The sequence below is a fragment of the Nothobranchius furzeri genome, chromosome 8, assembly GCF_043380555.1.
Source record: "Nothobranchius furzeri strain GRZ-AD chromosome 8, NfurGRZ-RIMD1, whole genome shotgun sequence".
NCBI lineage: Eukaryota > Metazoa > Chordata > Actinopteri > Cyprinodontiformes > Nothobranchiidae > Nothobranchius > Nothobranchius furzeri.
Window position 1 is genome coordinate 49468436 of NC_091748.1, and position 18322 is coordinate 49486757.

The window sequence follows — 18322 nt, forward strand, 5'->3', positions numbered from 1 at the left end:
CCCCCGTGCCGCTTCAGGTGTATGATGTCATCGACTAGTCGAAGTTGACTCGATTTTCATTACTTGACTGTCGACTTTAAAAAAAATTAAGTCATGCAACCCCTAATAGCTACGGTCATCTGTCGCTAATTTTCTGTCCCTCACTCAGCACTGTAGGTGAGTGTGGAGCAGAGAGGTGGACTTCCTGCAACAGCGGGAAGGGATTTTACTGCCATACTGCTCTGTGGCCTTGAAAGTCCAACTTCTCTTTTTTTTTACGAACTATTAGATTTTATTCTGACATCACACACCATGACAGTTTAGTTTAAAGTAAGCATGATCTTCAGTATGATAAAAGGTAGGCGTTCCAGAAAACCATCCAGATGACCCTCCTCGGTGATCGATGTTAGGAAAATGGTTGTTTGATGTTTATAAATACATTTGAAAGCAGTTCTTAGCTTATCCTTATTAAAGTAATAGCTTTTTAATATTTTGATGGTATGATGTCATTTCCTGTCACGTTTCTACATCTTATTCCACATTGTGAATATTGTGCTGAAGCTTGATTTGAAGAAGATTATGAATCAAATTGAAATGGCAGTTTCCGCAAGAAAAGCCACCGTTTAGACTTTTCCTAAAACCGTTCAGGCCTAATGTGCAAACTAAGAGTTTTTGTCCTCCAGCAGGCTAGCTCTGTGGTGACTCCGCCCCCTCTGGTGAGAGGTAACATGACAACAAGTAAAGGAGCCCTTCAGGTAGCAACTCCTTCTGTCGCTGCTTGTAAATTTTCACCCGTTTAAATGTTCTTGTTGTCTTTTTTGTGAGTAATCGAGTGTCGGGTTGACAGGTGACGGGTCGTAGCTCAGGCACTGTGATCCCCCCACCATTGGTGCGAGGTGGGCAGCACATCCCATCTAAACACAACTCCCAGATTGTCATGCCGCCTCTGGTCAGAGGAGCCCAGGTGAGCGTTCATATGGCGGCAGCTGGTCTTACTTCTTAACAGGACACTTAGTTTTGCACATCTATCGTTGCCTTGTGTGATCCCTGCGTCTGTGTGCTTGTGCTCCTCTCAGCCTATTGCAGTGACTCCCCAGCAGATAGCCACGCTCCGTCAGCATCAGCAGCATGGCGGGTCGGGCCCTCCTCCGCTATTACTGGCTCCCAGGGCTTCTGTGCCCAATGTCCAGGTCCAGGGTCAGAGGATCATTCAGCAGGGACTCATTCGAGTGGCTAATGTGACAAACAGCAACGTCATGGTGAATATCCCTCATGTACACAGAGGTGGATCATTCGTCAGGAGGACTTTGATGGTTTCCTCTAAACATGGTTTTAGAAAAGCAGTTTCTCATGCGGAGCTTGTCGTGTGTCTGTAGGCATCTTCCACAGGCCTGAAAGGCTCTTCAGTGTCACCAAACTCCAGTATCAACGACTCTCCAGCCAGCAGGCAGGCAGCCGCTAAGTTGGCCCTGCGCAAACAGCTGGAGAAGACGCTGCTAGAGATCCCTCCACCCAAACCTCCTGCTCCTGAGTTCAACTTCCTGCCCTCTGCAGCTAACAATGAGTTCATCTACCTGCTGGGGTTGGAAGAGGTGGTGCAAAAACTTCTGGAGATGCATGGCAGGGGTGGGTATAAATAGTTTTAGGAGCTAAATGTAATGATGTTGGATTATTGGAACTAGTGATGCGCCGAGCGTTCGTGGTCGAAAATGACCCAAAAGTGCATCCTTGGTTTTCGGCCGAAACGACACGGTCAAAAGAGATTGTTCATCTCGCTCCGTCCTCATGTGGCAACTTGCTCTTTGCTCATAAAAATCATACATTCATACTGAGATTAAAAGTAGTAGTGCGGTTTTATTTTGCTGGAATATTCATGCATGTTATATTATAAAAAGTGAGAGACAGTCAGGGGTGTGAAGTAGGGGTTGTATGAACTAGTCGACTTCACCGCTCTGTAGTGACTTTTTATGCCTGTCATCGACTAGTCGCTGTCACGTGATAATGACTGACAAGTTGCAGTCCTCGGAAAAGACAGCAGGTGATGAGCCCCTGGAGGCGACGCGCTGTGCCAGAGCGTCGGTACTGACACCGGCGGTAAAACGGACATTTAACCAAACTGTGACCTTTTCCCTCTTGCAATTTTACCTTCCCCTCACCCCAGTCCTAATCTTAACCAGCTTGCGCATGCAAAGCTCTGATCGTTGACGCGCTCCAGACATCTGCGTCCTGAGCACTGCCAAATCAGGTGTCACCACCTCAAAAACAAATTAAACACGCGATCGTTCATGTCGGCTCATTTCCTTTAATGTTTTCTGTCTGTTATTTGTGCCTGAAGCGAGGCGCATCACCTGTTTTGTCCTCCGGTGACGCACCCCCCAAAATTCCACTATCTCCACTCCGGCACGAACTCTGTAGCAAAAACGGTCCCGTTGTAGTCGGCCGGCGAGCAGCGGCACTCCGCTGTTTTTGTGGTCGGTAGATCTTTTAGAACTGCAGTTCAAAGGTAACTCATAAGGTGAATATATATGAACCCAGGTAGCAGTTTTTCTTTAGGATTGAGAGGAGATGCAGGAAGATAATAAACAGGCAGGACAGAAAAATAGTCAAATTATGACAAGTTAGTTTTTGTACCTGCTGGTTGCAACAAACAGACACCACTGAAGGTAATCAGAAGTGAGGAACAGAAAATGAAATAATTATTTTAATGTTTAGAGCAGCAGGAAAGGCTGAGTTTGCGGCTGCTGCACAGGGGGAGAGGGCTGAAGTAGGATGCAGAAACTACCGTTGTTAAAAGAGATGTGTTAACTTGGAAAATGTGGGCGCAATTTTAATTGTTAAAAACTCCAGCGAACCTACCGTGTCGTGTCCCCCCCCCCCCCCCGGTGCCGCTTCAGGTGTATGATGTCATCAACGACTAGTCGAAGTTGACTCGATTTTCATTACTTGACCGTCGACTTTTAAAAAAGTCATGCAACCCCTAGTGTGAAGGTCAGGGCCATAAATGCTATTGTTCTAATTACAGACATAATTATTTATTTTCTGTGTTTCGGTGTTCAGCCTTGGTTTCCTCATTTTCGGTTTTGGCCAAGAAGGTTTCGGTGCCACCCTAGTTGGAACTAATTGCATAAAATGTGGACGAAACCCGTTTCAAGTAATTGTGCTGTTCTCTTGTGTAGGTAATCTGGGTTCGTCTGCTGCAATGTCCAGCTCTAATCCCAAAGAGCCATTTAGCTGTGCCCAGTGCAAGACGGACTTTACCTCCCGCTGGAGAAAGGAGAAAGCTGGCACCGTCCTCTGTGACCAGTGCATGTCATCCAATCAGAAAAAAGCCCTGAAAGCTGAGCACACCACTCGTCTGAAGGCCGCCTTCGTTAAGGCACTCCAACAAGAGCAGGAGATTGAGCAGCGCATCCTCCAGCAGGCAGCCTCCTCTTCATCCTCTGGCTCTAAAACCTCCTCGTCCTCCTCTCCCTCGCTGTCTAAGAGTGAAGTGTTGGTGTCCCAGCAGTACAAGCAGGTCAGAGCGGACATGCAGCACAGATCTGCACACCACTCCTCCATGAAGCAGGTTAGACCGACTCATTTTCCTGATGCGGTGGTGTAAAACATAACTTTTCCTACACTGATGTCGGGTTCTCTGTGCAGAGTCAGCTGTCACACAACCTCCAGTCTTCAGTAAGCTCTCGCGGGGTGGCCCATTCCTTTACCTCCTCTCAGCTTCAGAACGCAGCAACAGCAGCTGTGCTGGGTGGCAGAGCAGGGAAGCATGCAGCTCTGTCCCTGCAGCAGGGGGCAAAGGTCAGCTCTGGCAGCAGTAACCAGGGCACCATGGCAGCCTGGAGGAAGCAGAGCGGTGGAAACACAGGTTAATAACATTAGACGTGGCTACACAGATTTCTTTATCAATATGTAGCACAGTAATATTGATGTTTGTGTCCTGACAGGAGTGACCATGGCCTACATGAACCCCAGTTTGTCTGCTCATAAGACCTCCTCCGCTGTTGAGCGTCAGCGGGAATATCTGCTGGACATGATTCCCTCCCGTTCGATCTCCCAAGCTGCAAACACATGGAAATAATGCAATCTTACTCCTTAATGGCGCCTCGACTATTAGCTTTTTTAATATCAATAACAGCCATTCTCATTAAGGACTCTGTTTCTGTCCCAGATGGCGTCCAATAAGATTTCCTCTTTTTTCCCGGGTGAATGGGGGTGTTCTTACACCTCTGTACCATATTCTTGTTCTACCAACTTCATCTGAATCCTATCCAAACTGGAGTTGTGTGAGAACACCTTCAGGGATTACCAGAAATATGTTAAATACATTTTTCCCAAGAATGGGGCTGACAGTGGTGTGTGTGTGATTTCCACATATCCAGCCCCGCCCTTTCTTTTTATTGCTTGATAAGGAAGTTGCCACAGACCAACCCCCACCCCCACGCTCTCCTTGCTTCAGAAACGGGTCAGGATGTTCTCCTTACGTCCAGCCCTCCCCATTCTGAGCCGCCGGACCCTCCCCGCTGGCCCGACTCGACCTGATCAAGGACCTCATCAGAGGGATTGTTGAGCTCCGAGGACCATCCGTGAAATAACTGCTACAGCTTTGCAAAAATTAATAAGATTTCAAGAAAAGGACTGTAAAAATAAAATAAAAAGATCTCTATCTGCAGACAGACTGCCTCTTCTCAGCCACCTTCAGCGTGTGTGTTGGAGAAGTGGGTGTGTGTTGGATTATTTTGTATGGCTGAATGTTAGGATTTTGTCTTCTCTTCCTGTAAGTCATTTACTGTGTTTGGACTTGTGCTCCCTGACACTTTGGAAGTGGCCTCTTGTCGAGGTCCAAACTTAAGGCTAATGTTACTGTTGAGGTGGTTTTACATCTGCTGGGTTCCATGTCTTGGCCTAATTTTAATAAATACTTTTTCTTTTTTGCTAAGCTTAATGGGAAAGAGTAAAGATTAAGGTGTCACCAACTTGTGTTATATATAAAAAAACAAACAAAAAAAAAAACACGGAGCTTGTGTTTGGAGGACTATTCTTACTGAATATTGTAAAATAAACCTTCCAAAGAACTAGTGGAGGCCAAATGGAATCCCTTCTGCTAGAAGGCTTCTGGATTATTTGAACCCTCTCTGGATTTAATGCTAAACCGAGCGGGTGTAAGAAATGTCAAGTGATTGACGCTTTTGCTGTTAGTCATAGGTTGTGGTGCATTTCCCCCCCTCTTCTATAGAAAAACTGAATTTATTTATAAGGTTAGTAAGGACATTTCCCACATTTGAATGGATATCAGTTTTATTTTTGTTTTTCTTTCATTTGTCATTTAGATCCCACAAAAGCTGCAGTTGATCCGAGTGAAGTTGGACAGTTTTCAGAATGTAGTTCAAACAAAAACAAAAGAAGCCTGCACGTTTTAGGGTGTGCGTGGTTTCTGTCGGGTCATTCAGTTGAGCTGCGTCTGCCTTTCACATGAGCTATAGTGCATTTTCAATCAGGTTGCAGCAGCACAGGATAAGCTACAGCATTTCCTAGTCCTGGATTTTAGGCATGAATAATTATTTATCATCCATGTGCCGTTTTCTTTGATTTCTGATATCATGGTCGGTCCAGTTTAACTGAAAAGGATTTCCATCGCCGCGTCCTTTTGGGGAAAAGTCAAAGATACAGACATAATCGGTTAAATGATGCTATTATACTATACCGATTTTCACAGATCATGATGTCATCACTAATTTTAAACAACCCTATTCTGCTGGGTCTTCTCATTCTAGATTTCAGAACTGAGATCTTAAAATTCGCTGAATTTTGTCACAGATGTCATGTCCATCATCGCGGCTTCATTTCCCCGGGGTCACAGCACACCCAGGTTTCACGTGTGCATCAGTGTGTCTGCTGCTGTTATACAAGCATACATCGAGATCACCTGTTGGGAGATGTTTCAGGTTGTCTGTACATTCCTGAGTAACAAAAAGCAGCAGCCCACTTTTGTCTTGGAATGAGCCAGTCTTTTTGTGCCCTGCTAAGTGTAACCCTGTGCTGTCCTGACTACTCGCTGCTGCTGCTGCTGTTTGGCAACAACATCACCATTCCGTTTGTCGGGGGTTTGATGCGCTGCAGAAAGCAGCGCTGTGCAAATAGACAACATTGTAGGAGAAGTAATTTGTTTTTTTGGGAATTTTTTTTCTGCTCTATCAAATAATAAAACTAATTTTAACCCCTCTTATTGGCTGGTCTGTGTGTTTATTGACAGTTTTGCTTCAAATGGTTTTCAGTCACAGCAGTCACTTGGCCAGCTCTGCGGTGGTCTTGGCCTCCTTTAAGCCACTCATGGTGCAAAAACAAAAGATCAAACAGCTCAGCTTTGTCTGATGGCTTTTACATATCTACTTCTGGATCGCAAGGAGGAAACTTTCCAGTGGTCTCAATTAGAGGTCGACATACTGATGCTGACATAGGAGACATGGTCGGCCGATGGCCAATATGTACCGCCGATTTTTATGGCCTATATCCAGAAGTTTTCCCGCTTATTTTCATGCTAAATTTCATTCATAACATCAGTAGATGCACAATATTTCTGAAGATTAATTAGTTTTGGACATCTACATTTTACTGTTAAATCTTAACTGTGTGCATTGCTCAGTGTTAAAGTTAGACACCTAAGTTAAGTAAATTTAGAGTATTATGCAGATGTTATTAGTGAATGTAAAAATACATTTAAAATAAATTCTGCTACAGCACTGGCTGCTCGTGGATGCCCCTGATTTCAAATCGGGACAAATATCAGCTGGTGTATAAAAAATGGTAAATAGACCTGATACATCGGTCTAGACCTAGTCTCAACTTAATTCATGCATTTACCAGTTTATTGTGATAGATTATGGACTCAAGAAATAAGGTTTAAATCCCAATTGAGCCTACATTTTTTACTTTGTTCTCAGTTCATGTGTTTTGGCAAGCAACACACAGCTGTGGGATTTTGGTTTATTATCTTTGAATCAATACAGAAACAAATACATTTATTTTTCAAAAAGTCAGAAACTCAAAAAAAAACTTGGAAATTCATTTACCATTTATTTGTAGACAAAATTCTCATGAATTTTATTCACCTTGACTTTTTGACAGTGAAGATTGCAAATGTGTTCTACACGCCGCTAGATGGTAGCAGAGGGCTAAAAATCCCATGATGCTCAGCTCATTCTAAGCTAAAACCAAGTCTCTGTGATGGACTGGCTCTCTGTTCAGGGTGTAATGAGCCCCCCCCCCCCCCCCCCCCCCCCCCACCCCCCCACCCCCCCCCCCCCGACCCTACGTGGACAAGCGGGTTCAGATAATGGATGGATGGAAAACCAAGTCTTTATTGTCTCTAACAATGCGTACAACCACATTTTGTATCTGCATTTTTGCACAAGGATAGAATAAAACACAGCTATTCAAGTCCATTATTTCTTTATTTCACCAGGTGAAAGACTCCTTTAGACTCACATATTAACAGGCAGGGAATCACAAAAAAATAAAAATAAAAAATAGGGACAAAGAAAAACAGCAACAACATATTTAATCATAACAGGTTTGCGATGATTGGATGTGTCAAGCAGTTCCATATTTCTGGAGCAGGGATATTCATTTCTGGTTCTGGGTTCTCTGCTTCAACACACTAGTTTCAGTGGTTGAATCACCCGTGCTGCAGCTCATCAGGCTCTGCAGAAGCCTGTTAATCACCTGCTGATTGAAATCAGGTGTGTTGAAGCAGAGTTAAAACTAAGGTCCAATCTCAATACTCTGCGCCCTGTGGTCTTCAGCAAAGTGCACCTGGAGAAAGTGTGCAGTAGGGTTCCAGTGCGTAGTACACAAGTGTACAAATAATTGCCGAATTGAGACAGGGAGCACCGCGTCATCGACCGTAACGCATGCCGTGTTGCTGGTCGCTGTGATACATTTTTCAAAAACCTTTAACAACTTTCAAACAAACAATAAAGCAATCATTTGAATTAAATCTAACTTCATTGCTACTTTGTCTAAAACATTCAGAGCACCAACTAATCCTCCTAAAATGAACTAATTTTATTAGAAAATACATAATTTCAGAAAAGGAACTAGGGCCTTTTTCCCGCAGCAATGACTTGTGGGTAATACCCTTGCCCGAGGACCGCATCGCTGAGGACTTGGGTGAAGTGCAGATTAAGGGTGCAAAGGGGGCGTGGTCAACGTCCACACTTGAGAATCGGGACACCCTAAGCACTCGCACCCCTGGCCGGAAACGCGTAAATGAAGGGCACAAGAGTGCAAGTATTGGGATTGGGCCCAAAACGTGCCCTTCAGGACCAGAATTGAATACCTTTGGTTTAGAGTGTTGTTTGAGAAATCTTTTTTAAAATGTTTAGTTTATTAGTAATCTTTAATTCCTTCTGTAGTTTATTCCAAGAAGCTGGAGCAAAAATATTAAAAGATCTTTGACCCATTTCTGTTCTAGGGATGGACATTTGGAGGGCAGCACTAGACCAAGACGGGTTTGACCATTCTGTGAATACACACTCAGAAAACACTAAAGTTACTTTAGTTACAAATAAAACAAGGAATAAAATCAAATAAAATTGTTCATCGCAGTAGAAAATCAAACAATGTTTCTTGCTCACACACACATTAAATAGTCCCACCAGAATATGACATTTTTTTTAAACATTGAATTTTTATTCTGTAAAATTATGTCTTTGTTTTTTTTTTTGTAGGTTAAAACACACAAGTGAAGGTGTTCTACGTAAAAATCCAACTGCAGAATTTTGTCTTCAAATTTCCTTCAACAGAATTTCAATGTAAAACTTTCGTCAGCAGAAATCCAACCACAGAGGTCACCTTCTGGTGAACCGAGCCAAGGCTGTCGCCGTGTCACGTGATCAGAGAAACCATTTGATAGAGGATGGTTAAAGGAGAATCCAGACTAAAACTATTTTGACTTCCCTACAAGTCCTTAAACATCAATGTAGACTAGAGACACAGATGTGCTTTAAATAAATGGTGGGAGTGAGTTTCAGCCTGAGCTACACTTGACTCTTCTCATGCCGAGGCAGGTGCATAAATTTGGGACCACAAAAGAGAAATGACCTCAGTATTTAGTAGCTCCTCCTTTTGCAGAAATAACAGCCTCTAAACTTTTCTATAGCTTCCAACCAGAGTCTGGATTCTGGTTGAAGGTTTTTTTGGACCATTCTTCTTAATAAAACATTTCTAGTTCATTCAGGTCTGATGGCTTCCGAGCATGGACAGCTCTCTAACTCACACCACAGATTTTCAGTAACATTCAGGTCTAAGGATTTGGGATTAGATTTGTGTCAATAGGATCAAGAAAAACACTGGAGATCAAACAAATATTAAGACATTGAGAGAAAAAAAATAGTTTCAAAAGAAAAACTTACTATCTGAATCAGCTTCTTAAAAGGATCAAGAAAAACACTTTGACGATCAAACAAAAATTAAGAAATTGACAGAACAAAAATATTGACTAAAGAAAAAATATTGTTTCAAAAGTAAAACTTACTGTGGCAATACGGGAGTGGTCTATGACCTGTTGACGCCAAGGATGGCAATTGTACCTGCTCGAGTGCAATTTAGTTAACAACGCCACCTTGGGAATTTCACCCAAGGAATTAAAGCTCATAGATTCATTCCACTTGACAGCAGACGTGGTTTCAGAAGTTACAATGAATTTATTTTATTGTATAGAAGAAACAATTTAAAATACATTTTAAAAACTGGACATGTAAAATATCATAAAAAATGCTAAAATTAATGACAACAGGAACAGAACCCATGAATTTAAACCAAACAAAAATATGTTGACAAGCTGGACTGAGGCTAGTGATGGAGGCAGGTGACTCGGGGCAGAGAAGCCCCAACCAGCAGAAATAGGAGAAAATATAAAAGATTCACCCCTAGCAGTGAACATTCATACCAACGTGAGAACCCAGCACCACCACACTCGCACACGGGACCACCACCTCCGAGGCCACACCCCACACCTCCTGCCTCAGCCTGCACAAAGAAAACAAAATTAAAATAGAACTGTATAAAATCTGTACGATGCAGATCAGCTGTTCTTCCTCCTGGACTCCAGCCACGAGCCAGGGGAACTTCCTTCGACCAGCTGATTTAAAAACGTAGTAAAAGGAAACAAGACGAAACAGCGGCGCCTCCGGCCGGACCACGGAGGAATCGGTCCTCCCGCTAGTAACGCCTGAACAGAAGGGAACTCTCTGCCCAGAAGCAACGAGGATTCAGTAGGCAAGCGATGACATCACACCCAACACTGACCCAAATGCCCAAGCACGGTTGAAGCAGAGCCGATCGCACCATAAACGCAGCCTGAGGACACGAGCTGGCAGCACCAAAACGCAGCGGCATAATGGCACCAGCTGTTTCCCGAACCTACTTCCTTACCGGAAGAGCTCCCCTTTTATAGCAGCAGCGCCCTCCTACGTACGGAGGGCGTACTGCTCTAAACCAATAAAATTGGAGCATGCGTTTCATAATGCTACATTCCACCCCTCCAACAGGAATCGTTGTCCCAACGATTAACAAAACTGAAGGGCTCCAATCACTCAAAGGCCTGAATAACCAATATATGGGATGGCCAACCCGTTGGCAGCCTTATGCCGCAACCAGTGGCAAGATCCAAGTTTTATCCGCACCTCAGGGTTCAAAGTGCTGGTCCGAAATAGTTGACACCATTGACCGTGTGTCCAACAAGCACGGAACCTGCACTCCCCTATTATTACATGCACGGACAAGACAAGATCAATTACGCCGTTCCCACGGCAGTAGACTCCATCTGAGCCAGGCTTGGCACCCCCCGAACTTTGGTTCCACAGCTCGGCGGGTGTTAGTTTTACGACGATGCCACCCGCCCACCTTGCCTCCCCGACTGCTGGGACTGTGCCGCGGGTTGAGAAGGAACCCACAACCCATCACAATCTTTAGCAAAGTGGCCTGGCTGACGACAACGTCTGCAAATTAGGGGGCTATGACCAACGGGATTACTACTCCGCCTCGGACCTTGGACCACTAAGAGACCCTCCGCAAGTTTAAACTGTTCCTGCTGCAGCTTCAACATCTCCCTCATTTTAGTCAGCTCCGACCGCATGGGGGAGGCTGCTGTGGTCTGGGGACATTGGACCCCATATTGCAACCCAAAAACTGAAGGGACAGAATAACTTCGGCCTCTAGCTCCTCCCGAGGAACCCTCCCGTTCCCACCTAATGGCTTTGGCTCTAACCAACAAGGTAGCTGTTAAATTACGACGCACGAACTGTTTCAACTCAAGGCGCAAGGCACCGTCACTTACGCGCTCTACAAACTGGTCGCAAAGCAACTCTTCAGCATTGGGCATGTCAGTGAGGGCTTGCTGTTTAATGGCAGCCATTAAACTCATCAGGGCGAGGAAAAACTCTCGCAATGTTTCCCCCTCCCCTGTCTCTTACCCAGAGCCGGATTAACGCAAAGGCAAAGTAGGCACGTGCCTAGGGCCTGATTGGCTGGATGGGGCCCAGACAGAGGAACAAAATTATAAATAAATAAATTAAAAATTAAATGTACAAATGTCCTATGATAGAATTTGTAGCTAGGACTCCTATCTACAATTTGTTTCAATATTTATCAATTAACTAAAAATAGTGACAATGTTTATCATAACCATAGACCGTTTCATTGGCTACGTCACTTTAAACCTCTGGGGTCCACAGATGAGTATACGCGTCTTTTGAACAGGTCTGATTTGGGACGCTGTAGCAGCAAGACTGCGCCTCCCTGAGTTTCGGTTTCAATTCAGCTTTAAAAAGGAGATTATAAACTACACCCCAGTTTTTAAATTTTGTTAATAGGCAACGTAAAAGCGGAGTTATACTAAACTAAAAAACGACCTATTTTTAGACAATCTGATAACTTGTCAAAACAGCGAGCGGGAATGTGCTTGTGAACATAAAAACCCCACAAAAACACGAGATCCTTTTGCTGTTGGTGGAAGTCTCACATATTCAGTTGATAAAAAGTATCATTATGTAGCTGAGAGAGAGAGAGGAAGGCCGCACGAGTAACGAGATGTGCGCAAAAAGGAGCCGCTTCGCGGGGAAAGTAGTGGCGCGAACGGAGGAACAACAAACAATTAGACAGATATTGACGGCAAACTTTGTATTTTGGAGCGATCCGGACAGATATATTGTCTCTGCAGTTTAGTAGGCTTTTATTAGGCTTTAATAAAGGATGATGAGGAGGATAAATGTCCACCAGGCAGTTCAGATAGTACGGCTGTTTTTTGAACTGGAAGCAGAGGAAGTGGACAGAGACTCACAGCCGGAGTCTGAGGCAAATAGCGAGGATGTTGATGACGATGTGGCAGATCCATCCTTCCTCATAGAAGTGTTGGGTCATGATGAGGTAGAGGATGAAGGCAGAGATCCAGCTCCTCGGAGATCCAACAAGAGGAGTGGGCGGCGCCGCGCAGCTGTCAGATCTCGGCGTGAGACGGAGCCACTCTTCTCTCTCCAAAATCCATGTACATTATTGCCAAATTAATAAAATAAGTTTAAATTCAGATAGTCCAGGTTGTCCTGAAATTAATGATACCCCATAAGGCAATATTTATTGTTTTTATTAGAAAATACAAAAGAAAAACCAAAATGAGTCAAAAACGGTGATTTACACTCTGGATCCCAGAGAGCTAATAATTTTTTTTAATTAGTTATTTGCTATATTTAGTCATATTTTTTTATAAATGTACGGTCTAGATTACCAGTCTAAATGATAAAAAACATTCGTCATAAATGTTTGTTGGTTTCACAGTAAAATAAACAACTTTTTTCCTATGCAGATTTTATGTTTTTGAGTGATTTAAGGTCTAATATGCAACCCCTTTATGTCCAAATATAAAAAACATAAGTATAGATTCATAAAGTCCAGGTTGTGCTGAAAAGATTGATACCACATAAGGCAGTGGTTATGGTTTTTATTTTGGAAATACAAAGGAAAACTCAGGGCAAATTACACCCTGGACCCCAGAGGGTTAAGGCGCCACCCAATGAAGGACGTCAGAGAAGCGGTCAGAGTCAGAGCGGGACACAACAAAGCTAGCGGGTGTTTTTGAGTAGGCTAACTTTCACGATGCTTTTGGGTGCGGCAAAACTTTAAAAAAATGAAGAGGAACTAAAGAAGAGACAGCGGGGGGGGGGGGGGGGGGGGGGGGGGGTTACAGAAGTTTCTGTTGGGCTGCTCGGGCAGCCGTCTGACAGCTGTGAACATGCTTGAGTCAGCAGAGCCAGAGGCCGGGCCCAAGTCAGACCCGGAGGAGACACAACCCGAAGACGCAGTGGAAGATGTGGCGGAAGATGCTGTAGCGCCAACGCCGTCAACATCAGCGCCTTCACAGAAGGACAAACTGGAAGAACAGCAGCCAGCCAGAAGTGAGCCCAATATAGTCTTACCTCTAGACCCAGAAAGGGTATTAACAACTAGCTACCCATCTGATCCTGCAAAGTGGTACCAAACTGATGAGTACTTTGCACTAAACTATCCCTCTCAAAATATTTGATATTCTTCGGCATCACAGAGGAAATCTGGAGACATAGACTGAAGCTTAACCAAGGAACATTTCTTCAGATGTGTTTCTGCTGTGATTGAGGCCATGTGATGCTGGAAGGCTGAAGATTATCCCGGAGTAGAGAAAGCTAAATGGTTTCCTTGGTAAGTGTTGCTGGTTTTATTAATTATTTGTCAAATAATTTTATTAATGTTCAAATAGCAAAACAATAAGTTCACACTCAGAAAATTGACAGAATTTCTGATTCAGCAGAGGCAACAGCCTACAACACATGACTTATTTTGGCATACAAACAACCAATTTGTAACCAAAAACTAGGCAATGTAAAATGTGAATGAACTTTTATAAGTAAATTTTGTAAGTTTCAGATTTCAATTCATTACATAACATCGATGGAGGGGGGGGGGGGGGGGGGGGGGGGGGCTAAAAATGTAGCCTTCCTAGTGTAGTCCATTTATTTAATCCGGCTCTGACCTTACCCACTAAATAATGCAACAACTCCTAGGCCGTTTTTTTTTCAAGAGAGCACCGCTGTTTCGTCTCGCAACCTATAAGTAAAAACAAGATTAATACAGAAGAAAAAAAACAGAGAAAAGAAAAATTCTGAAAAACACACGTCTCTAGCTCTCGTGGATCCTGCCAACAATGCCAAATGTGGCAATACGGGAGTGGTCTATGACCTGTTGACGCCAAGGATGGCAATTGTACCTGCTCGAGTGCAATTTAGTTAACAACGCCACCTTGGGAATTTCACCCAAGGAATTAAAGCTCATAGATTCATTCCACTTGACAGCAGACGTGGTTTCAGAAGTTACAATGAATTTATTTTATTGTATAGAAGAAACAATTTAAAATACATTTTAAAAACTGGACATGTAAAATATCATAAAAAATGTTAAAATTAATGACAACAGGAACAGAACCCATGAATTTAAACCAAACAAAAATATGTTGACAAGCAGGACTGAGGCTAGTGATGGAGGCAGGTGACTCAGGGCAGAGAAGCCCCAACCAGCAGCAATAGGAGAAAATATAAAAGATTCACCCCTAGCAGTGAACATTCATACCAACGTGAGAACCCAGCACCACCACACTCGCACACGGGACCACCACCTCCGAGGCCACACCCCACACCTCCTGCCTCAGCCTGCACAAAGAAAACAAAATTAAAATAGAACTGTATAAAATCTGTACGATGCAGATCAGCTGTTCTTCCTCCTGGACTCCAGCCACGAGCCAGGGGAACTTCCTTCGACCAGCTGATTTAAAAACGTAGTAAAAGGAAACAAGACGAAACAGCGGCGCCTCCGGCCGGACCACGGAGGAATCGGTCCTCCCGCTAGTAACGCCTGAACAGAAGGGAACTCTCTGCCCAGAAGCAACGAGGATTCAGTAGGCAAGCGATGACATCACACCCAACACTGACCCAAATGCCCAAGCACGGTTGAAGCAGAGCCGATCGCACCATAAACGCAGCCTGAGGACACGGGCTGGCAGCACCAAAACGCAGCGGCATAATGGCACCAGCTGTTTCCCGAACCTACTTCCTTACCGGAAGAGCTCCCCTTTTATAGCAGCAGCGCCCTCCTACGTACGGAGGGCGTACTGCTCTAAACCAATAAAATTGGAGCATGCGTTTCATAATGCTACATTCCTATCTGAATCAACTTCTTAAAAAGAGTATATATTTCCTTTTTCTGTTTGCCTTTATGCATTTTTGTTATCAGTTTCCTTTGTTTCATTCTTGCTGCTCAGCTCTTTGCTCTCACTACCAGATTTGCACTTACACTTTCTGGCTTTCTCCTTTGCAATCCCTGAGTTTTTGGTTGCAATTCTGAATAGACCAATGTCCTGAGGCTAGCACAATGGCTAGCTTAGCAGCAATCTAGTGAGCTAACGTCTGGTTAAAACCAACTTAAAAAGTGGCTTACAGTTTTTTTCGATCGCTAAAACACGTTTTTCAAAACTGTACGTTTCTTTCAAAACTGCACACACAAACCCCCAAACATAACACACAAATCCCTAAACCGTGGCTTCCCTTTGCAACAAAACCCTGCCACCACATATCGTAACATGTCGCCAAAATGGAACACATGTTTTCATTTGGTGAACACAGCCACATTTTCACATGACACACACATACCCATTCATTGCTTAAACACAAGTAGCCTTTGGGTGAACACTACCAAGCATGGAAAGAACACTGAAGAGCAAAACTGAAAACACAATTGTCTAAATGGAACACAATGAATTACACACTGAATGTATGACAGTGCCCACTTTTTTGAGACAAAACATTTTATTTTTACTGTCCAAATCCCCCCCCCCCCCCCCCCCCCCATCCAAGCATAATCATGGGGCATCATACCGCCGGTCTCTGTCTGGCCAGAGGGCCTCATCAACATCAGAGGTGATGTCCTCCTGGTCCAAACAGCTCTGGAAGTACCGCCTCGAGTGAAGCCCCGGCTGGCCTCAAAGGCTACATCCCTACCAGCCTCCTCCATGGCTTGAAGCAGTGGGACCTGGCTCTGTGGATTCCTTTCGTACACCTTCCACCTCCAGGCTGAGAAAAACTCAGTGGGATTGAGGAAGGGGGAATAAGGTGGAAGGTATAAAATGGAAAACCGTAGGTGGTCCTGAAACCACTCATACACCTGGGTAGCCTTGTGGAAACTTACTTTTATGCTGCAGTCCCTGATTGCAAACTGCTCGTCAGACCCGAAAGTTTAGAGATTTGAATATTTGTGTGTTGTTGATTGAAGCTTTGAGAATTTATGTGAGAAGTGTGTGTAAACCTGAAAATTGTGTGCTGTGTTTTGACAGCAAGGTAATGTGAAATTGACATCAGAGTGTAAAGGAGGAAAATCAGAGTTCTAATATGATAAGGAAATCTTAAGTAGTGATAAATTGAGTCAAGCGACTGGGAACAAAAGTAGAGGTTGTGAAAATTGTGCCTCATTTTTGCTTTTTGAGTTTTAGCAATCAAAAAAAAAACTGTAACTTACAGATTAACTAGGAGTGCCTAAGACAAAATAAAATATATCAATACTCACTTTAAATCCTCAGTAGACACCACATACAGCAGGAATAATGTGTTTGGGGCTCAAAATTTATGTTGTTGCCCGAAGTGGGAAAAAAAAAGTCTTGGAGGCTACAACACTTCCCGGTAACTGAGCTTTCACTAAAGAGAAACCACTGTCCTATGGGAGAGGACTTCTTAGAAGTCCCACCCACCCAAAAGGGTTGTGTCAGAATTGCAACCAAAAACTCAGGGATTGCAAAGGAGAAAGCCAGAAAGTGTAACTGCCAAAACTCCAAAAACTTGCATCCACACCACCTTGTTTTAAAAAAAAACTGTCCACACGTACCCGGATAAATACGTTGTTAAGGACATGCCAGACCTGTAGGCGGCAGTACTTTCCCCATTCTTAACCTCGTCCTTCGTCTGTGGTCTTCCGCAAGGAGCAGTAATTCCGCTTGCAAAAACAAACAAGCAAAAAGCGCTTGGACAATTGATAAAGCGAGCACAGCTCTGAGGGCATCCATGCTGTCGGCTAGTGTAAACACAGGTCGCACACGTGATGTCAGCATTTTTTTTGTCGCGGAAAGTGACGTTGCGGACCTTAAAACTCCGGTTTTGTCTGTCCACACGCAGACACCCAAAACGGAGAAAACACAGATCTTCTCTTTGGCCGGAGTTTTTAAAAAGATCAGTTTTCGTGTGAAAAAACGCCGTTTTCGTGTGGATGACAGGCCAAAACGAAGAAAAGTACCTGAGTTTTGGCAGATCCCCGGCTACATGTGGACAGGGCCTCAGATAGTAAGTTTTACTTTTGAAACTATTTTTTTTCTCTCAATGTCTTAAAGGAGACATAACATGCTTTTAAGTTATTCCTTTTTACATCTAAATCCTTCATTTGGGGTCTAAATACAGTGGAACTGCAGTTCTTTGGTCTGATTTCCTCATTATTGTTGCTCTACAGACCCTCATCTACCCCTGTTCTGAGGAGAGTCTTGAGAACGAGCCATTTTGGGGTACTGTCTCTTTAAACTGGAGGAGGAGCTGTAAACTCCGCCCCCCCTCCATAGTGTAGACCTGTACTCTCCTCCCCCAGTCGGACTTTGTAGTTCTATAGAGAAATCATTATTTAGCATAGCAGATTTAGCATAGCATATTAGCATTTTTAAAACATGTGGGGAGGGTAGTTCATCAAGCTGTTTCATGGCTGCTAACTCTCTCATGCATTTGTCTGTAGTCACTCACACACACCCGTCACGGCCGACGGAGGGACAAGCTAGCAGGCACGTGCGCGCGCACACACACACACAAGGAATGCTGCTTGCTTATTTATTTCCATAAAAATGTTTTAAAAAATGATACAGCTCATTAAAACACCATTAAAAGAATACATTTTATTAAGATCTCTATCTATATATATACATACATATAATTATAAATAATTTTATAAGTAGTCTTATTTTAATTTTGGGTGTCTTAATGGCTGAAAATGGATAAAAAGCAGTTAACATTTTAATTTAAAGATTTGAGATTCTAGTCAAAAATAAAGAACATTCCTCCAAATGTTCTTTAATGTGATCATTATAATTCTAATGCTTACAACTTTGTTTTTATTGTCTGCAATGCGTAGCCTATATCTTTATTAAATGTGTTTAGCTGTAAAGTGGTAATTCTCTCTAATGTGTACAGAGAGGTGGACATCAGTGCTGCAGTGAAATTCCCAAGATCAGTCTGCTTTGCTA

General features: G+C 43.5%; 1 protein-coding gene across 3 annotated transcripts in view; it reads left to right on the forward strand.

The window, feature by feature from the left end:
* gatad2ab (GATA zinc finger domain containing 2Ab) overlaps positions 1 to 6202 on the forward strand; it is a 47245-nt gene extending 41043 nt beyond the window's left edge. For 2 of the 3 annotated variants that reach the window (XM_015971616.3, XM_015971614.3), the window contains exons 5-11: positions 663 to 734; positions 827 to 943; positions 1056 to 1238; positions 1356 to 1605; positions 3156 to 3547; positions 3625 to 3844; positions 3924 to 6202. In XM_015971616.3, coding sequence (XP_015827102.1) covers positions 663 to 734; positions 827 to 943; positions 1056 to 1238; positions 1356 to 1605; positions 3156 to 3547; positions 3625 to 3844; positions 3924 to 4057 — 1368 coding nt within the window. In that variant the 3' untranslated portion in view covers positions 4058 to 6202. The remainder of the gene's footprint in view (positions 1 to 662; positions 735 to 826; positions 944 to 1055; positions 1239 to 1355; positions 1606 to 3155; positions 3548 to 3624; positions 3845 to 3923) is intronic. The other variant, XM_015971615.3, reaches the window with a different exon arrangement.
* Positions 6203 to 18322: the final 12120 nt, after the last annotated feature.